This window comes from Thalassophryne amazonica, chromosome 16 (genome assembly GCF_902500255.1).
Source record: "Thalassophryne amazonica chromosome 16, fThaAma1.1, whole genome shotgun sequence".
NCBI classification, from domain to species: Eukaryota; Metazoa; Chordata; class Actinopteri; order Batrachoidiformes; family Batrachoididae; genus Thalassophryne; species Thalassophryne amazonica.
The window spans coordinates 79,500,855-79,520,518 of NC_047118.1; the positions used below are offsets into that span (position 1 = coordinate 79,500,855).

General features: G+C 44.1%; 1 protein-coding gene across 1 annotated transcript in view; it reads left to right on the forward strand.

The window, feature by feature from the left end:
* Positions 1-19,664, forward strand: part of scn4ab (sodium channel, voltage-gated, type IV, alpha, b) — a 214,308-nt gene that overhangs the window by 15,465 nt on the left and 179,179 nt on the right. Inside the window, 4 exon segments of the mRNA XM_034189852.1 lie at positions 9,177-9,314; positions 9,444-9,562; positions 14,320-14,409; positions 16,063-16,191. Of these exon segments, the coding sequence (XP_034045743.1) occupies positions 9,177-9,314; positions 9,444-9,562; positions 14,320-14,409; positions 16,063-16,191 (476 nt within the window).

Consider the following 19,664-nt stretch of genomic DNA (forward strand, 5'->3'; position numbering starts at 1 on the left):
GATTAAATGCAGTGTTGAGGCTGTCATTCTCAGCATCTGTGTGGATGTTAAAATCGCCCACTATAATTATCTTATCTGAGCTAAGCACTAAGTCAGACAAAAGGTCGGAAAATTCACAGAGAAACTCACAGTAACGACCAGGTGGACGATAGATAATAACAAATAAAACTGGTTTTTGGGACTTCCAATTTGGATGGACAAGACTAAGAGTCAAGCTTTCAAATGAATTAAAGCTCTGTCTGGGTTTTTGATTAATTAATAAGCTGGAATGGAAGATTGCTGCTAATCCTCCACCTCAGCCCGTGCTACGAGCATTCTGACAGTTAGTGTGACTCAGGGGTGTTGACTCATTTAAAGTAACATATTCATCCTGCTGTAACCAGGATTCTGTAAGGCAGAATAAATCAATATGTTGATCAATTATTATATCATTTACCAACAGGGACTTAGAAGAGAGAGACCTAATGTTTAATAGACCACATTTAACTGTTTTAGTCTGTGGTGCAGTTGAAGGTGCTATATTATTTTTTCTTTTTGAATTTTTATGCTTAAATAGATTTTTGCTGGTTATTGGTAGTCTGGGAGCAGGCACCGTCTCTACGGGGATGGGGTAATGAGGGGATGGCAGGGGGAGAGAAGCTGCAGAGAGGTGTATAAGACTACAACTCTGCTTCCTGGTCCCAACCCTGGATAGTCACGGTTTGAAGGATTTAAGAAAATTGGCCAGATTTCTAGAAATGAGAGCTGCTCCATCCAAAGTGGGATGGATGCCGTCTCTCCTAACAAGACCAGGTTTTCCCCAGAAGCTTTGCCAATTATCTATGAAGCCCACCTCATTTTTTGGACACCACTCAGACAGCCAGCAATTCAAGGAGAACATGCGGCTAAACATGTCACTCTCGGTCCGATTGGGGAGGGGCCCAGAGAAAACTACAGAGTCCGACATTGTTTTTGCAAAGAAGCTTCTTCTTTTTGTTTTAAAAGAAGAAGTTCTAAGGGAAAGTAGTTTGTAGTCTTTCTCTGTTCACTTCTTTTCTGTGTGGAGTTTGCATGCCCCCTCGTGTGTGTGTGTGTGTGTGTGTGTGTGTGTGTGTGTGTGTGTGTGTGTGTGTGTGTGTGTGTGTGTGTGTGTGTGTGCGTGTGTGTGCAGGTTTCCTCTGAGCACTTCACTGTTCTCTCATATCAGCCTGAGGCCACGACTGGATGTCTTTGGTACAGGGTCTCTTTGGAGGGTCCTTGGGTACCTCTGGACTGACTTTGTATTAAATGAGTGCTTAATAAGTAAGACTCAGATGAGGAGCATTTGTTGTGGGTGTACCCGGTCTGTGTCTGTGCATGGATTTGGTCATGTTTATGTTTATGTGTGATTGTCTCCTCCTTATGTTCCTTGGTGTGTCTGGATGTGTGTGTTTCTGGGGTTGGTCTCTGTGCTTTATGTGGGTGTGTCCCGTCTGTCAGCTATGTTTACATGTGATCATGTCTGCCTTCCTGCTTCTTGTCCGTGTCTGGTGCACTCCCTGCATTTGGTGTGTGTGTGCGTGCTCTGCACCTGGGCTCTGTGTTTTCAGTGGTTCAACACAAAAGGTTACAGGAAGTGTGTTAATACTTCCCAGTTAGTAAAATCCCCAGAAAGTGACAGGAAGGAAATACTTATCTTCGAGGGAACAAGGAGTTACCAGGAACTGACATACAGTCAACATACACAAGAGAACATGGAACCAGGAAAGTCTGAATGGCACAGAGACAGATTACTCACTAAGACCAAAACACACTGACAAATGTACTTCAACAAACCCGCCCCGTGTGTCTGTTAGAAAGCCCTGTTAAAGTGCAACGACTGTGAGCACTCCTCTCTGTCTCTCCTCCCCTTTCTCTTCTTTTGTGTAGTAGTGACTGTTTTGTTAAATTTATTGATGAACCAAGCTTGTAAGCCAATCTGCTCGTATTTCAAACGAATTTTCCCCATTGAAAATAATTAATAATTTGAATCCATTCCAGCCTTGTAAAACATCCCCAAACCACTCTAAATTATGAAAAAAAAACCCACATTTTTTACTAACAAATAGACATGTATACTTTACCTGTGCATAATAAAATATATAAAATAAAAGAAAAAAGTTTTATTAAATGTTCTTGCCTTAGAAACACACAAATGCGGTTAACGGAGGTGGGTGGCAGTGGAGAAAGGAGGGAGGGAGGAAGGTTTGCATACATTGTAAACACAAACTAACCTTAAACTGTAAATCCTGAAGAGGATCATACAGACGTAACTATAATTGTAAACCTGCAGGTCTTCTGGATAAAAATCTATCCAAGGAGGTTTGCTTCTGCCTGCCTTTCAAAATGTTGCAGAAATGTGATGGACAAGTGTCAGTAAAAAGTGCTGAAGCGCGACCAGTGGACACCTTTTCTGGGTGTCTCTTTTCATTGAAGCAGCTTCTCCTCTGCTGTTATATACATCCTCAGTGGCACAACACTTCTTGCGGGGCATAGCCTTCCTTTGCAACAAGTGCAGCAAAACGTGTGAGGCATTCATCCGCTGCCTTAACATCCGCACTAGAAGCTTCTCCTCCTTCTTCTCTCCACTTTTCTTTTTGCTCTGGTGGCGTCCTGAAGCGCGACTCGTAACTCAGATTTCCGCTCGTATTCCAAACAAAAATATGGACCGAGCGACGGCTCGTATTTCAAAAAAGTCATACGTTGAGTCACTCGTATGTCGAGGTTCCACTATATTAGAATTGTGGGGTGATTGCCCCCCCAATTATACTTGTATATTTGCAGCCTTGCTTCCAGACTTATTTTGACAGTCTCATTTTCCAGGACCTGTTTGTGTAGTTTCACAGCAGGAAGCTCTGGATTGACCACAATGGCCGGATGCTGGCACAGGATCTGTGTCTTCTTCAGGCTGATTGTTGTGGGCTGGGGTGTTTGGCTGGCTTGGTTTTTGTTTTCTGTTTCTCCCACCAGGTGGTATGCATTCAGGACTGAGTGGCTGAGCATCAGGACCTCACCCTGAACACCTGAGGCTTGTTATCACGTGCAGGTCATCAGGACTCACAGCTGCGGTGTATTTTGTCTTAATCAGAGATTGCTGCATTTAAACCTTGAATGCACAGTGTATGATTGCCAGAGACTCGACCTTGTGAGCAGATGTGTGAGATCGACGTCAGGAGAACAATCTCACCATCACGGATGCAGAGACCTCTCCAGGTTTGACGCCACAGTCTGTGAAGGAGGATTGGGTGAGGTCTCACGCTCTTCAGCACACTTCCTGAGGTAATTAGGTTTTGATGACTTTTATGAAGTAATGACAGTGGATTTGGTGTCCCTCACACCTTGTGTTAGTGAGCTGTCACGTTATGCTAATTGTCTAATCAGCTTCTGCTGCAGTGGAGATTTGAACTGAGTTGTTCCGTGCCTGCAGGGTAAGAAGCTGATGTATAGATTTAAGCCAGGAAGTGTTTGCTGATTGCGTGCACCTTTGAGTTGTGTCTCTCTGTGTGGAGTTGGACTCACCTCATGTTTTCTTTCTTCACAGACTCGGTTTGTCGCGGCCACCTGGGGGGTGTCGGCGGGGTCCCTGGGTCCGAACTGCTGTGGCTCCGGAACGTTTGCGCTGCTGAGAGGGCGCCGTGTTTTCACCTCACCAGACCGCGGACTGTTTAGTTGTTTATCATCACTCACTGTTATGTTTATTAAATTCTGTTATCCTTTGAACCGTGCTCTGCTTATTTTATGCTGGGTCCTTCAAAAGCTGGGTCGGTTCTTCGCCCGCGTCCGACACATAACACTGATGTGAGGATCAAGCTTTGTGTAGGCTTCATTGTTGGCTTCCAAGATTTTTTATAGACTTTAGTCCGTAAAGGACAACACATTGCTGTCTTTTTCATACTGGAGGTCCAGGAGTGAAGTGGTGGTGATTTTCTTCTTGAGAGCGAGCCAGCTGACAAGCAGTGATCGACATGGTAAAAAAAATGTGGACAAACAACACAGAGAAGAAAGAGGAAGGAGAGAGAGCAAGATCCTCACCGGCAGAAGCTTCCCACAGCAACCACGTGCATCATCTGTCGGAAACAGCGCCCGTCAAGACTGGGCCTGTTCAGTCATCTCTGCGTCCACCATCCCCTCCAGGAGTCGATCAGGAAACCATCTTTCTCATCACCGAATGATTGCCATGATGATTTTAATCACGTCTGTCCTTGTTTCTTTAGTTCTCTTTACATTTCCTGTTTCCTTCCTGCGCTCGATTGCCCTGCATTTGCCCTCGTGACTCCCTGCGTATTTAAACCCAAATCCTTTCTCGGATTATTTGTTTCTAATTGTTCTTGTTACCTTTGAATCTTCATGTTGACTGATTTTGGATGCTGTTGCCTTTCTGAACTGATTTCTGTGAACTGAATCTAGACTTGATTCAGTTCACGTGCCTTAACTAAAGCACTCCCTCTGCTGAATCACCTCTAAATTATTTACACATTATTCACTTTGTGTGTTTTTAGGAATCCGCTAACTTAGCGCAGCTACTAGCTCTTAGCCGGTTTAGCATGGCGGCTTCTCCTGTCTCTCCTGTACTTTTCTGCTCTGGGTGTGAAATGTTTAGTTATTCCTCGGCCTCCTTTAGCAGTAATGGTACTTGTAATAAGTGTAGCTTATTCGTAGCTTTGGAGGCCAGGCTGGGCGAATTGGAGACTCGGCTCCGCACCATGGAAAATTCTACAGCTAGCCAGGCTCCTGTAGTCGGTGCGGACCAAGGTAGCTTAGCCGCCGTTAGTTTCCCTCTGGCAGATCCCGAGCAGCCGGGAAAGCAGGCCGACTGGGTGACTGTGAGGAGGAAGCGTAGTTCTAAACAGAAGCCCCGTGTACACCGCCAACCCGTTCAGATTTCTAACCGTTTTTCCCCACTCGACGACACACCCGCCGAGGATCAAACTCTGGTTATTGGCGACTCTGTTTTGAGAAATGTGAAGTTAGCGACACCAGCAACCATAGTCAATTGTCTTCCGGGGGCCAGAGCAGGCGACATTGAAGGAAATTTGAAACTGCTGGCTAAGGCTAAGCGTAAATTTGGTAAGATTGTAATTCACATCGGCAGTTATGACACCCGGTTACGCCAATCGGAGGTCACTAAAATTAACATTGAATCGGTGTGTAACTTTGCAAAAACAATGTTGGACTCTGTAGTTTTCTCTGGGCCCCTCCCCAATCGGACCGGGAGTGACATGTTTAGCCGCATGTTCTCCTTGAATTGCTGGCTGTCTGAGTGGTGTCCAAAAAATGAGGTGGGCTTCATAGATAATTGGCAAAGCTTCTGGGGAAAAACTGGTATTGGTAGGAGAGAATGCATCCATCCCACTTTGGATGGAGCAGCTCTCATTTCTAGAAATCTGGCCAATTTTCTTAAATCCTCCAAACCGTGACTATCCAGGGTTGGGACCAGGAAGCAGAGTTGTAGTCTTACACACCTCTCTGCAGCTTCTCTCCCCCTGCCATCCCCTCATTACCCCATCCCCGTAGAGACGGTGCCTGCTCCCAGACCACCAATAACCAGCAAAAATCTATTTAAGCATAAAAATTCAAAAAGAAAAAATAATATAGCACCTTCAACTGCACCACAGACTAAAACAGTTAAATGTGGTCTATTAAACATTAGGTCTCTCTCTTCTAAGTCCCTGTTAGTAAATGATATAATAATTGATCAACATATTGATTTATTCTGCCTTACAGAAACCTGGTTACAGCAGGATGAATATGTTAGTTTAAATGAGTCAACACCCCCGAGTCACACTAACTGCCAGAATGCTCGTAGCACGGGCCGAGGCCGAGGATTAGCAGCAATCTTCCATTCCAGCTTATTAATTAATCAAAAACCCAGACAGAGCTTTAATTCATTTGAAAGCTTGACTCTTAGTCTTGTCCATCCAAATTGGAAGTCCCAAAAACCAGTTTTATTTGTTATTATCTATCGTCCACCTGGTTGTTACTGTGAGTTTGTCTGACTTAGTGCTAGGCTCAGATAAGATAATTATAGTGGGCGATTTTAACATCCACACAGATGCTGAGAATGACAGCCTCAACACTGCATTTCATCTATTATTAGACTCAATTGGCTTTGCTCAAAATGTAAATGAGTCCACCCACCACTTTAATCATATCTTAGATCTTGTTCTGACTTATGGTATGGAAATTGAAGACTTAACAGTATTCCCTGAAAACTCCCTTCTGTCTGATCATTTCTTAATAACATTTACATTTACTCTGATGGACTACCCAGCAGTGGGGAATAAGTTTCATTACACTAGAAGTCTTTCAGAAAGCGCTGTAACTAGGTTTAAGGATATGATTCCTTCTTTATGTTCTCTAATGCCATATACCAACACAGTGCAGAGTAGCTACCTAAACTCTGTGAGATAGAGTATCTCGTCAATAGTTTTACATCCTCATTGAAGACAACTTTGGATGCTGTAGCTCCTCTGAAAAAGAGAGCTTTAAATCAGAAGTGCCTGACTCCGTGGTATAACTCACAAACTCGCAGCTTAAAGCAGATAACCCGTAAGTTGGAGAGGAAATGGCGTCTCACTAATTTAGAAGATCTTCACTTAGCCTGGAAAAAGAGTCTGTTGCTCTATAAAAAAGCCCTCCGTATAGCTAGGACATCTTACTACTCATCACTAATTGAAGAAAATAAGAACAACCCCAGGTTTCTTTTCAGCACTGTAGCCAGGCTGACAAAGAGTCAGAGCTCTATTGAGCCGAGTATTCCTTTAACTTAAACTAGTAATGACTTCATGACTTTCTTTGCTAATAAAATTTTAACTATTAGAGAAAAAATTACTCATAACCATCCCAAAGATGTATCGTTATCTTTGGCTGCTTTCAGTGATGCCGGTATTTGGTTAGACTCTTTCTCTCAGATTGTTCTGTCTGAGTTATTTTCATTAGTTACTTCATCCAAACCATCAACATGTCTATTAGACCCCATTCCTACCATGCTGCTCAAGGAAGCCCTACCATTATTTAATGCTTCGATCTTAAATATGATGAATCTATCTTTATTAGTTGGCTATGTACCACAGGCTTTTAAGGTGGCAGTAATTAAACCATTACTTAAAAAGCCATCACTTGACCCAGCTATCTTAGCTAATTATAGGCCAATCTCCAACCTTCCTTTTCTCTCAAAAATTCTTGAAAGGGTAGTTGTAAAACAGCTAACTGATCATCTGCAGAGGAATGGTCTATTTGAAGAGTTTCAGTCAGGTTTTAGAATTCATCATAGTACAGAAACAGCATTAGTGAAGGTTACAAATGATCTTCTTATGGCCTCAGACAGTGGACTCATCTCTGTGCTTGTTCTGTTAGACCTCAGTGCTGCTTTTGATACTGTTGACCATAAAATTTTATTACAGAGATTAGAGCATGCCATAGGTATTAAAGGCACTGCGCTGCGGTGGTTTGAATCATATTTATCTAATAGATTACAATTTGTTCATGTAAATGGGGAATCTTCTTCACAGACTAAGGTTAATTATGGAGTTCCACAAGGTTCTGTGCTAGGACCAATTTTATTCACTTTATACATGCTTCCCTTAGGCAGTATTATTAGACGGCATTGCTTAAATTTTCATTGTTACGCAGATGATACCCAGCTTTATCTATCCATGAAGCCAGAGGACACACACCAATTAGCTAAACTGCAGGATTGTCTTACAGACATAAAGACATGGATGACCTCTAATTTCCTGCTTTTAAACTCAGATAAAACTGAAGTTATTGTACTTGGCCCCACAAATCTTAGAAACATGGTGTCTAACCAGATCCTTACTCTGGATGGCATTACCCTGACCTCTAGTAATACTGTGAGAAATCTTGGAGTCATTTTTGATCAGGATATGTCATTCAAAGCGCATATTAAACAAATATGTAGGACTGCTTTTTTGCATTTACACAATATCTCTAAAACTAGAAAGGTCTTGTCTCAGAGTGATGCTGAAAAACTAATTCATGCATTTATTTCCTCTAGGCTGGACTATTGTAATTCATTATTATCAGGTTTTCCTAAAAGTTCCCTGAAAAGCCTTCAGTTAATTCAAAATGCTGCAGCTAGAGTACTGACGGGGACTAGAAGGAGAGAACATATCTCACCCATATTGGCCTCTCTTCATTGGCTTCCTGTTAATTCTAGAATAGAATTTAAAATTCTTCTTCTTACTTATAAGGTTTTGAATAATCAGGTCCCATCTTATCTTAGGGACCTCATAGTACCATATCACCCCAATAGAGTGCTTCACTCTCAGACTGCAGGCTTATTGTAGTTCCTAGGGTTTGTAAGAGTAGAATGGGAGGCAGAGTCTTCAGCTTTCAGGCTCCTCTCCTGTGGAACCAGCTCCCAATTCAGATCAGGGAGACAGACACCCTCTCTACTTTTAAGATTAGGCTTAAAACTTTCCTTTTTGCTAAAGCTTATAGTTAGGGCTGGATCAGGTGACCCTGAACCATCCCTTAGTTATGCTGCTATAGACTTAGACTGCTGGGGGGTTCCCATGATGCACTGAGTGTTTCTTTCTCTTTTTGCTCTGTATGCACCACTCTGCATTTAATCATTAGTGATTGATCTCTGCTGCCCTCCACAGCATGTCTTTTTCCTGGTTCTCTCCCTCAGCCCCAACCAGTCCCAGCAGAAAACTGCCCCTCCCTGAGCCTGGTTCTGCTGGAGGTTTCTTCCTGTTAAAAGGGAGTTTTTCCTTCCCACTGTTGCCAAGTGTTTGCTCACAGGGGGTCATTTTGACCGTTGGGGTTTTTCCGTAATTATTGTATGGCCTTGCCTTACAATATAAAGCGCCTTGGGGCAACTGTTTGTTGTGATTTGGCGCTATATAAATGAAATTGATTGAAATTAATTGATTGATTAAAGCTCTTTTTGTGTCACTTCTCTGTTTTCTCCGCTGTCGCATCCCAGTTTGTGCTCCACTCATTCCAAAAACAGATTTTTTTTAAGTTCAAGCTTAAAAGATTCCACACAACCCTTAAGTGGAATAAGTGGCTGAGTGAGTGAGATTCCACACATGTGGCCTTTCTGACATCTGCAGGTATATTAGTCCAGAACTCTGACTTGACCCTAACCCAAACCAGTTACCCTCCACATTTAGGCAGCTTCTCTGATTGGCTGGCGCTCTGGTTTTCAGATAGCAGAGGAAGACCTCCCAAAACCATCCCGTGACCTAGAGGCTGGAAAACCCCTCCCCTTCATCTTTGGAGATCCACCTCCTGAGTTACTCAACACCCCACTGGAGGAACTGGATCCCTTCTACCAATCGCAAAAGGTCTTAATTCTGACATTGCAAATCTGACATTGCAAAAAAGAATGAATAAATGATTAAAACCTCAAACAGATTTGGTGGGACAGTAATTCTGACCAGATCACTGACCCATGACCTTGTGTGTCTTTGCAGACGTTCATCGTCTTAAGTAAAGGAAACATCATCTACAGGTTTAACACTGAGCCGGCCTGTTACATACTGAGCCCCTTAAACCTGCTGAGACAAATCGCCATCAAGATCCTGATTCACTCATATCCTTTTCTGACCAAAATGGATTTTATCTGATGAAGTTTCTGACATAATTTTTTGTTTTTCTGTGTATCCATGTATTGTGGAGCAGGTAGCTCGGTGGACAAGACCTGGGTTCCATTCCCGGCGGTTATGCTATGCCTCTGTGTCCTTGAACAAGAAGCTTCCTCAGCCAAGCGTTATCGGGATTATCGGGCACAGACAGCATACCAGGTTATTTATAGATACCTGTGACAATTATCCAAAGAAAAGACTTCAGGCTAACAAAGAAACACTAAATCACCAAATAAAACACAAGCACAAAACTCCCTGAACCAAACTTAAACAGGCCTAAAAGGTAACATAATTTACAAAATGAAAAGTTCTGTCTCCTACTCAACTATTTGAAAAACAAGCAAGATGCTCACATGAACAGCATATCTGCTTAAAGCACATGTCGCATGTGTTTTAACGTCCCAGTTAGCAACACAACATCAAAGTACTCATGATTGTAAGTCTCCCTGCGCACATGCGCTCAGAATGAGTAGTTTCTGATGTTTTTTATTCCTCTCCCGAAGCGAGGAAACAGATGCATTTCCGGATAACGTCTCACTTGGCAATTCTCTGCATTTTTCTGTGTGTGACGTAGTTAATAGCATAACAGAAATATCGCAGACTGAGACAGACAGAGGGAAACGAATGCAGTTATATCTGATAACAAAGTTTCAGAGCTTTTCTTTGAAAGTGACAGGCGAGTTTGGTTGGAGGCAAATGCAATGCTCAATGTCATAGCTCTGTGTGCAAAAAGACTTTAATGAATAGGCAAGCAATTGTCGGTACACGGAAAGGCAGTCAAAAAAACTCAGCAGCAGTACAAAGATCATCAGGCGAGACGTGGTCAGAAAAAACAGGCAGGAGGTCGAGAACACACTGAAGCAGGCAGATCTAGAAAACACGAGAACAAGGGTTGGAATGATGGCACAAGGCGCAGCAAACTGGCAAACAATCAACGCAACCTGTGAGCTTATAAAGCCCCAGGTGGCAATCAGCAGAATACAGACAGGTGTGCATGGTGAGACCCAGAAGTTGGGCGTGGCCAGAGAGAGAGAGAGAAAACTACAGACAGACCCCAACACCAAAATCCCACAAGCACAGAAAAATAATACAAAAGCAAGATGAGAATAAAAACAAACCAAAAAAAACCCGCACCAGACCAGACAAACCGTCAGGCCCTGACTGAAAGCAGCGGCTCGGATTTACAGAGGAGATGACGCACTTCACCCCCATCTGTTGGATTTTGGAACTTAAAGTGTCATGACGCTGCTGTTTGTTGCAGCTGTTGGTTTTACTGCTGCTGTGATCACGGACACACCTGGGGCCTGTACTACGAAGCGGGGTTACTGGCCTATCAGGGTAACTTCAGGAGTAAGTTGATGACGTGTGGAGTAACTTCCCGGTTAACCCGTACTACGAAAGGTGGATAGGTTTTGATCGAGGTATGCTGCCATGGCAATTTATGCTGTGTGCCAAACCTGCTCCGAGCAGGTTACGTTCTAGGTTAGCTTGAGGTTTTCTCTTAACCACTCCCTTTATAAGTACCGTCCATCCACCTTCAATCACTCCGAAGACAATGCCGGCCTACCTGGATGATCCGTTTGATATTGGGGCACAAATTGTGAGGGGCTCTCTTCGCAGGGCGAGGGTTTTTAAAGACCGCCAGAATCCGCTGACATACCCGCACAATATTCTCTATGAAAGATATTGATTCTCAGCCGAGGGAATTCGTTATCTTTGTCAGCTGATCGCGCCAGACGTCTGTAACGTCACCCATCGTACACTGTAAAAAAAGGCTGTTTTTACAGGAAAACGCTGGCAGCTGTGGTTACCATGGAATTCCTGTAAAAAATACAGCAGTTAAATGTACAAAAAAAGAGAGCTCTTGTTTGTAGATTTAACAGTTCCTTTAATGTGAGTCAGCCATGGTTCATTCACTGTAAATCCATATACATATTATGTCTGTAATGTTATCTACTGTGCTGCTTTACAGGAATTCCCCGCTGATGAAGCGAGACAAAGGAACACCTCTGTTTCGGAGTGTTAGAGGACAAGTTGGGACATGTCCAGCTTTCCACAAGTTCTTTTATACTCACTCGACTGGTAAGCACTGAAAGCTGAGATAGACATGTCCCAACTTGTCCTCTAACACTCCAAAACAGAGGTGTTCCTTTGTCTCGCTTCATCAGCGAATCGGTTGTGACGCACAAAGCCTCCGCGCGGCTTTCCATGACAAAATCTCTTGTTAAAAGTGAAATCTGCCAGAAAATGGCTGATGTCCAGGTCTTGTGATAACCAGAGAAAGAGCACACGACAGTCTCGTATCCACGGAGCCATCAGCTTAGAAATGATCCAGTGGTTTGTGCCGCATCATCGCAGCTCGCAGCGCGACGCACCGACCGTCCTTAAAGGGGTCCTTAAAGCTGTAGTTAAAGTCCTTATTCTCTGTGATGCCCGTAAAATTTTCACTGAAAGCCAGATAAATTTTTCGAATGGTTTCTAGGTGCCAGTCTCTAACAGCTTCTGAAAAAATTCTGATGGAACAAAAAGTCCTTTTCATTCCGCCATTTCCAGACAGTGAAAATCCGACGAGGGGGCGGGACCACTCCTTCCACAAGGCGTGCTCACAGGTGAATGACGTCACCGACAGGTGTGGAAAAACTCATGCATGCGCACGAGGGTTCAATCAATCAACTTTTTTCTTATATAGCGCCAAGTCACAACAAACAGTTGCCCCAAGGCGCTCCATATTGTAAGGCAAGGCCATACAATGATTATAAAAAACCCCAACGGTCAAAACGACCCCCTATGAGCAAGCACTTGGCAACAGTGGGAAGGAAAAACTCCCTTTTAACAGGAAGAAACCTCCAGCAGAACCAGGCTCAGGGAGGGGCAGTCTTCTGCTGAGACTGGTTGGGGCTGAGGGAAAAAACCAGGAAAAAGACATGCCGTGAAGGGGGGCAGAGATCGATCACTAATGATTAAATGCAGAGTGATGCATACGGAGCAAAAAGAGAAAGAAACAGTGCATCATGGGAACCCCCCCACAATCTACGTCTAAAGCAGCATAACCAAGGGATGGTCCAGGGTCACCCGATCCAGCCCTAACTATAAGCCTTAGCGAAAAGGAAAGTTTTAAGCCTAATCTTAAAAGTAGAGAGGGTATCTGTCTCCCTGATCTGAATTGGGAGCTGGTTCCACAGGAGAGGAGCCTGAAAGCTGAAGGCTCTGCCTCCCATTCTACTCTTACAAACCCTAGGAACTACAAGTAAGCCCGCAGTCTGAGAGCGAAGCGCTCTAATGGGGTAATATGGTACTACGAGGTCCCTAAGATAAGATGGGACCTGATTATTCAAAACCTTATAAGTAAGAAGAAGAATTTTAAATTCTATTCTAGAATTAACAGGAAGCCAATGAAGCGAGGCCAACACGGGTGAGATATGCTCTCTCCTGCTAGTCCCCGTCAGTACTCTAGCTGCAGCATTCTGAACCAACTGAAGGCTTTTTAGGGAACTTTTAGGACAACCTGATAAAGCAACCTGATAAAGGTTCAAGCATGTCTGACGTAAAAACATATGAATGAAATCCATATAGTTTTTGAAAAAAATAAAAAGGTACGATACTTTATGGACAGACTGCGTATCAGACATTCCACGGGTTAATCATCTGTAACAGATTTGGAGAACAACTGAATTGTACGTACGCATTTACCCGATCAGCAATATGTTGCCAACAAGCCTGTCTTGCTTTATTGGCAGATGATGTGTTCGATTTCCCCCTTAACGTTAATTTAAATTCCTCGTAGCTCCGCATAATAATCGTGCATTCTTCTCCGGTAAAGTAAAGTGACCGCGCCATCATTGAAATATGGTGACGTGTGCTGCAACCCGCCCCTTTTATGTGAATGCGCACATACTCCACTTAGGTTAACACAGGTTCAACAAATCAACATCTTATTCAGCGTCGTAGTACCGATTAACACCACTTGAGAAAACCAGGTTTTGTCAACCCCGGTTTGAGAGGTTGACCCTGGGTTACATCTGAGTAAGTTAACCCCGCTTCGTAGTACAGGCTCCTGGACATGCAGATGTATGTCGCGTATTGGAAAAACTCAAAAGTCACTATTTTCAGGATGTAATGGACTCTCTAATGTGCTACAAGGCAGAGCTGTGAACCTGAGAACAAGTGGATCTGGACATTATTCTCTGGCCGAGTGGAACTTGAAAATGGCTCTCTGGCTGTGGATTCGAGTGACAAAGAACGAGTGATGATTGATTGATTTTTATTTGTATAAAATGTAAACGTGTAAGAAAATACCGTATAAAAATGTATTAAATAAACATGGATACATAAATATAACCCACCATGGACCGTTCCATGGCTGGGGTCACAACTGAGATCATGCACGGGCGTGAAGGCTTGTCTTTGTTGTGGACTTATTTGCAAACCTTTACACTGGGGTGAGTGCAATTTTTTTTTTATCTTTTGCTTTGCATTCTTTCAATGAAAGTACTTTTTTTACTTTGTGTGTATGGCAGCTGTTTTAACCCCCAATTTACACGGACTTCACGGAAACTCAGCGCCCACAAGATCTGGACTGTACAGTGGCTGCAGTAACTTCTTGTAAAACTTGAGCCACTGCAATGTTTTTTGACTTGTGTATGGACAATAGACTGTATATATAATGGACAAGATCTGCATGCTGTTTGTTCTTTAACAGTCAAACTTTGTTCAGTTTTTTCATCATGGTGACCATTTTGACAAACTGTGTGTTCATGACGATGAGTGAAGCTCCAGCCTGGAGCAAGAATGTAGAGTAAGTACACACATACACACACACACACACACACACTGATTCACAATTTTGCCGTTTTTCTTGCTATCCTGCACTTTGTCTGGAAGTGTAGGGATCTGTGGTCGTGGGGCTGGACCTCTTCTCTTGGTGGAAATGGAAACAGTCTTTGCTTCCACTTCAGCTTTTTCAATTTTCTATTTATTTCATTTTATCTAGAGCCAAATCATAACAAAGCTGCTGCAAGGTGCTTCACACAAGTAAGGTCTGACCTTACCAGCTCCTAGAGCAAGCACACAGGTGACAGTGGTAAGGAAAAACTCCATCTAATGATACTGAGGAAGAAACTTCAAGCAGACCAGACTTAGAGGGGTGACCCACTGCTTGAGCCATTCTAACCATTACAAACATTTTACAAAGATTTACAAAGGTGAAGAAACAGAAAACAGCTTCAGGCATGGCATCTCGCTGTCCCATTGTCCACAGATGCCAATCCCGCGCAGTGCCCTTTGCACCTCTGCAAAGGTGTTCATATTGCACTTTTTTTCTGGCAGTGAAGCACTGAGAGTCCTGAGCAATGACTCATTCCAGCTGCTCATTGTTTCTATGATAACAATAAAAAAGAACAAATTCTTGCTATCTTGTAATGAGTGCAGGGATAAAAGTACTCACTCTCTGATGGAACATAGAGTGTGTGCAGTCTGCCACTGTAGAGGAGCTTGATTTTATCCCTGTATGATAGATTTTGTGTGATACATATGTTAGTTGACTGTGGACAGAGATGGCAAAAGCATGATTCTTTAGTTTTCTTGGATGTTCCAGCTGATTGTTTGTCTGAAAAGGTGCTGTAGTGATGGCACAGCATCTTTCTGAAAAGTCCAGAGATTTTCAACTTAATGGGCTCAAAGCAGTTGCCCAAAAAAGGCAGACTGCTCTGAACAAAGATGCTGGGCGCAGCACTTTTTCTCTAGGTGACTGCATGCACCCGCTTACGCTCTGTTCTCATTTAGAGCAATTGAATAAAAGACACTGGCACTCAGAAAAAAATGCTACATGGACGTGAGACCTAAAAAGTGTCTCAATTTTCATTAACCCTGGATTGAGACTAAGACCCAAGCTCTTAATGACTTCCTGGGTTTAGCCATCAGTTGTGAATCTTTATGTATTAAAAGTGTCACATTTGTTATGTACTTACATCTCAGCAGTGCTCTGCTTATTTCGTGCTGGGTCCTGTCAAACGCTGGGTCAGTGCTTCGACCGCGTCCGACACATAACATCCTTGGGTACGACTGGAATGACTTTGAGTCATATGAATGGTTACTTAGTGAGACTCAGATGAGAAGGATGAGTCACATTGTGAGAGAACATTAGAGATGATATTTTGTCCATGTGGGATGTTTCTCTGGACATGCTCTAGCACACAGGGGCTGCAGGGTTGATGGCCCCAGTCACTGGAGAAGGTCAAGGACAGGCCCAGGTTCAACCTTGCTTTCAGCAGATAGATGGTTTCTTTGGAGAGGTGGGGATGGACTGGTTGTCAGGTGGGATATAGAGTGCTTCCATGAGGTTGTAGATGGGTTACTATGCTGCACCTGCGTGTGGTTCATGAACTGACCTGTTGTGTAAAACTCTGTCTTCTTTCCATTATTCATGGTGTAAATTTGTGTGTTTCTGCAGATATGTCTTCACAGCCATCTACACATTTGAAGCTGCCATCAAAGTTTTGTCTCGAGGTTTCTGTGTGGGACAGTTCACCTTTCTCAGAGATCCATGGAATTGGCTGGACTTCATGGTCATCACCATGGCGTAATATACAACTCCACACAGACACACAGATAACGTCAACGTTATAGTACATCCAGAACGTATCCACACGTTTCACTTTTTTTTGTTATGTTACAGCCTTATTCCAAAATGGAGTTTGTTTTTTTTTTTTCATTTTTTTCCCCTGAAAATTCTACTCTCAACACCCCATAATGACAACATGAAAAAGTGTTTTTTTTTGGAATTTGTTCAAATTTATTAAAAATTAAAAAAAACTAAGAAATCACTTGTCCGTAAGTATTCATACCCTTTGCTCAATACTTTGTTGATGCACCTTTGGCAGCAATTACAGCCTCAAGTCTTCTTGAATATGATGCCACAAGCTTGGTGCACCTATCTTTGGGTAGTTTTGCCAATTCCTCTTTGCAGCAACTCTCAAGCTCCATCAGGTTGTATGGGGAACATCGGTGCACAGCCATTTTCAGATCTCTCCAAAGATGTTCAATTGGATTCAGGTCTGGGCTCTGGCTGGGCCACTCAAGGACATTCACAGAGTTGTCCTGAAGCCACTCCTTTGATATCTTGGCTGTGTCTTTATGGTCCTTTCACACATAACATGATTTAGGCCGAATGGCGCATGGTGGAGGATTCGATTGGCAGTCGTGAAAAATCAGAGCTGCCTCGAATGCCTCATACAGCAGTTGGCACAGCCATTTGGGCACAGCACATGCACTCCACATTTGTGTCGCGGTCATACTGGAAACCTAATCAAACGGCGTCAAGATGAGGTCATACTGCCATCTGACCATGGTCACAACATTCGTACAGCATGCGCATTCAGGTCAGACCATTCAAGCCACGGTTGAGGAGCTGCATGAAATGATCAGTCACATCGCACCCTGGCTGAATGTGGTGAACGAGCTAGCCTTCATACCAGCAGCAGAATGAGGACAAATGGTGCCGAATGGCCATTCGACCCACACTCAGCCAGAATCAAGGTGCCACCCACAAACTTCCAACAGCAGTCACTGGGCACTTAGAACATGTGGTCCCATTTGTGCAGCCAGCAGGAATATAGAGCACAGGACACCACTTTCAAGCTGCCGTCCAGGTGGCAAAAGCTCAAAGGGCGGTCAGTGTGTCGTGTCCACCCCCAAATAACAAAAATGGTGTGCGAGTGTGTCACCCCCCCCAAACCATGATCCAACATTGTCGAGGTGCAGTTGAGGTGGCGAAGCCTCAAATGGTGACTGGAGTGCAGTACGATCGCTGTGCAATGCAGCGCGAACATCTGGACAGCTGTCATGTCCATGATGGAACAGCTGACAGCTGTGGAAAACACATCATGTCATATCCAGCATGTCCTGCTGGAGGTAGAATCACCAGCTGGCAGCGTGCCCACACAGCCACAACAGAGATAAAAATAAAAACTCAGCTGCTCCAGCTGTGTGTCACAGTGCCAGCATGCCACCTGACCGGACAGCCACGTCACGTGACACATGATTGCTGATGATCACGGCCCAGGTGCACCCACAGGCAATCAGTTGTTGCCACCGTACGCGGGCACGCCAAAGCCGTCAGATGATCACATGTGCGTTCACCATGTCGCAGCTGACCACTATGTCATCACTACTCACAGCTGGAAAACACATATTGTACACGCCACTGCGATGCACATGTGTAGGCAGGCTCTCATGGCATGGTGAAAAATAAAAACAGCTCACCGGCCCGCTGCACCTCACGTGACACGTGATTGCAACATCCACACAGTCAGTCTGTCATGTGACAGCCTGACTGACAGACAGTGTGGGCAGCTCATTTGCCCCTCATCCTGGAGCCAGGAGCCCATTCATGTGAGCGCTTTGCTGCTCCGGACAGGTGGGTGTGTCGCTCATCTGTGATGTGATGTCCGTACTGACATGATCACGCGCTTACACCCGCTACAGTTATGCGTTTGTCAAGAGACTGTTGTTGACATGTAATCACATCATGGGTTGGATGTCATTCGAAATCAAGCAGGGAGGGAGCTGACTGCATTCGTGCAGCACATTACAGACACCGCGTCAACACATCGCAAAGCTGGGGAACACATGTTGTCACGTGTTCCAGTCACCCATGTACAAGGCATGGTGGTGCACACATGTCTGCAAACGATGATGACATGGGAAAAAAATAAAAACATATCACCTATGGAAGGCGTTCAGCTGCGCATCAGTGTGCACTGCAAACACCATCAGACAGGCTGCCCCTTGTGAAAATATCCATCTGATCATGTAAACAGCCAGCTGGCAGGGTAAATGGCACGTCCTCCACGTGAGTTATACTCCACATGACGTGTTCTTCAGCGCATTGCACGCCAATTGGCCAGACACAGCTGGACACGCAGAGCCGGCTCATGTGTTCATGATGTGAACGCATGAATTCATTCATATTTGTTCATTATTTCCTTGTTTACATCCACGGGCATGGTTCGTACACCATCCATACACAGCTGTCCGACCGTCTGTCCATCACAACAGCAGTTGCCACCACCATGCTTCAGTGGAGGGATGGTGCCTGGTTTCCACCAAATATAACACCTGACATTCACCCCAAAGAGTTCAGTCTTTGTCTCATCAGACCAGAGAATTTTGTTTCTCATGGTCCAGAGTCCTTCAGGTGCTTTTTGGCAAACTCCAGGTAGGGTACCATGTGCATTTTATTAAAGAGTGGCTTCCATCTGGCCACTGTACTACATTCAAAAAATGGCTGTTTGGATTAAATCAATTCAATTATGTGCAGGATTTCCATCTAATAAATACGAGGTCTGTATTTATTTAAATACGAGGTCTAGAAAAGTATCCGACCTTTTTATTTTTTTTCAAAAACCTGAATGATTTGAATCACGTATGCTTGCATGAGCCAACCTTGAACCTTCGTGCGCATGCATGAGTTTTTTCACGCCTGTCGATTGCGTCATTTGCTTGTAAGCAGCCTTTGTGTGAGGACGGGTGGAGTCTCTCGTCGTTTTTTTCTTTGCAAGGAAAATGGCGGAACAACTGGAGCAGAGCGACTGCATCAAATTTTGCCAGAAACTGAGCAACAGCCAGGTGGAAACCATTCGGATTATTCAGACAGCTTTCGGTGACGATCCTGTGGGCATCACACAGATTAAGGAGCAGTACAACCGGTTTAAAAACGTCTGCACAAGGGTGGAGAGCGAGCCACGCTCCGGTCGACCATCAACATGCTGAAATGACCAGATCATTTCCAAAGTGAACGCTGTGGTGATGTGGGACCGTCGTGTGACTATCTGAGAAATTGCGGAAGAGGTGGACATCAGCGCTTTTTCGGCACATTCCACTGTGACAGAAGATTTGGCCATGAAAAGAGTGGCTGTGAAATTGAAGTTGATCGAAGCTGATGGCGGAACAAAAGCGCCACCGTGTTGAAGTCTCACAGGACATGCTGGACAAAAAATGATGCCCACCTCTTCCACCATTCGGAAGATTCAGACGGCTTTCGGTGGCTTTTCA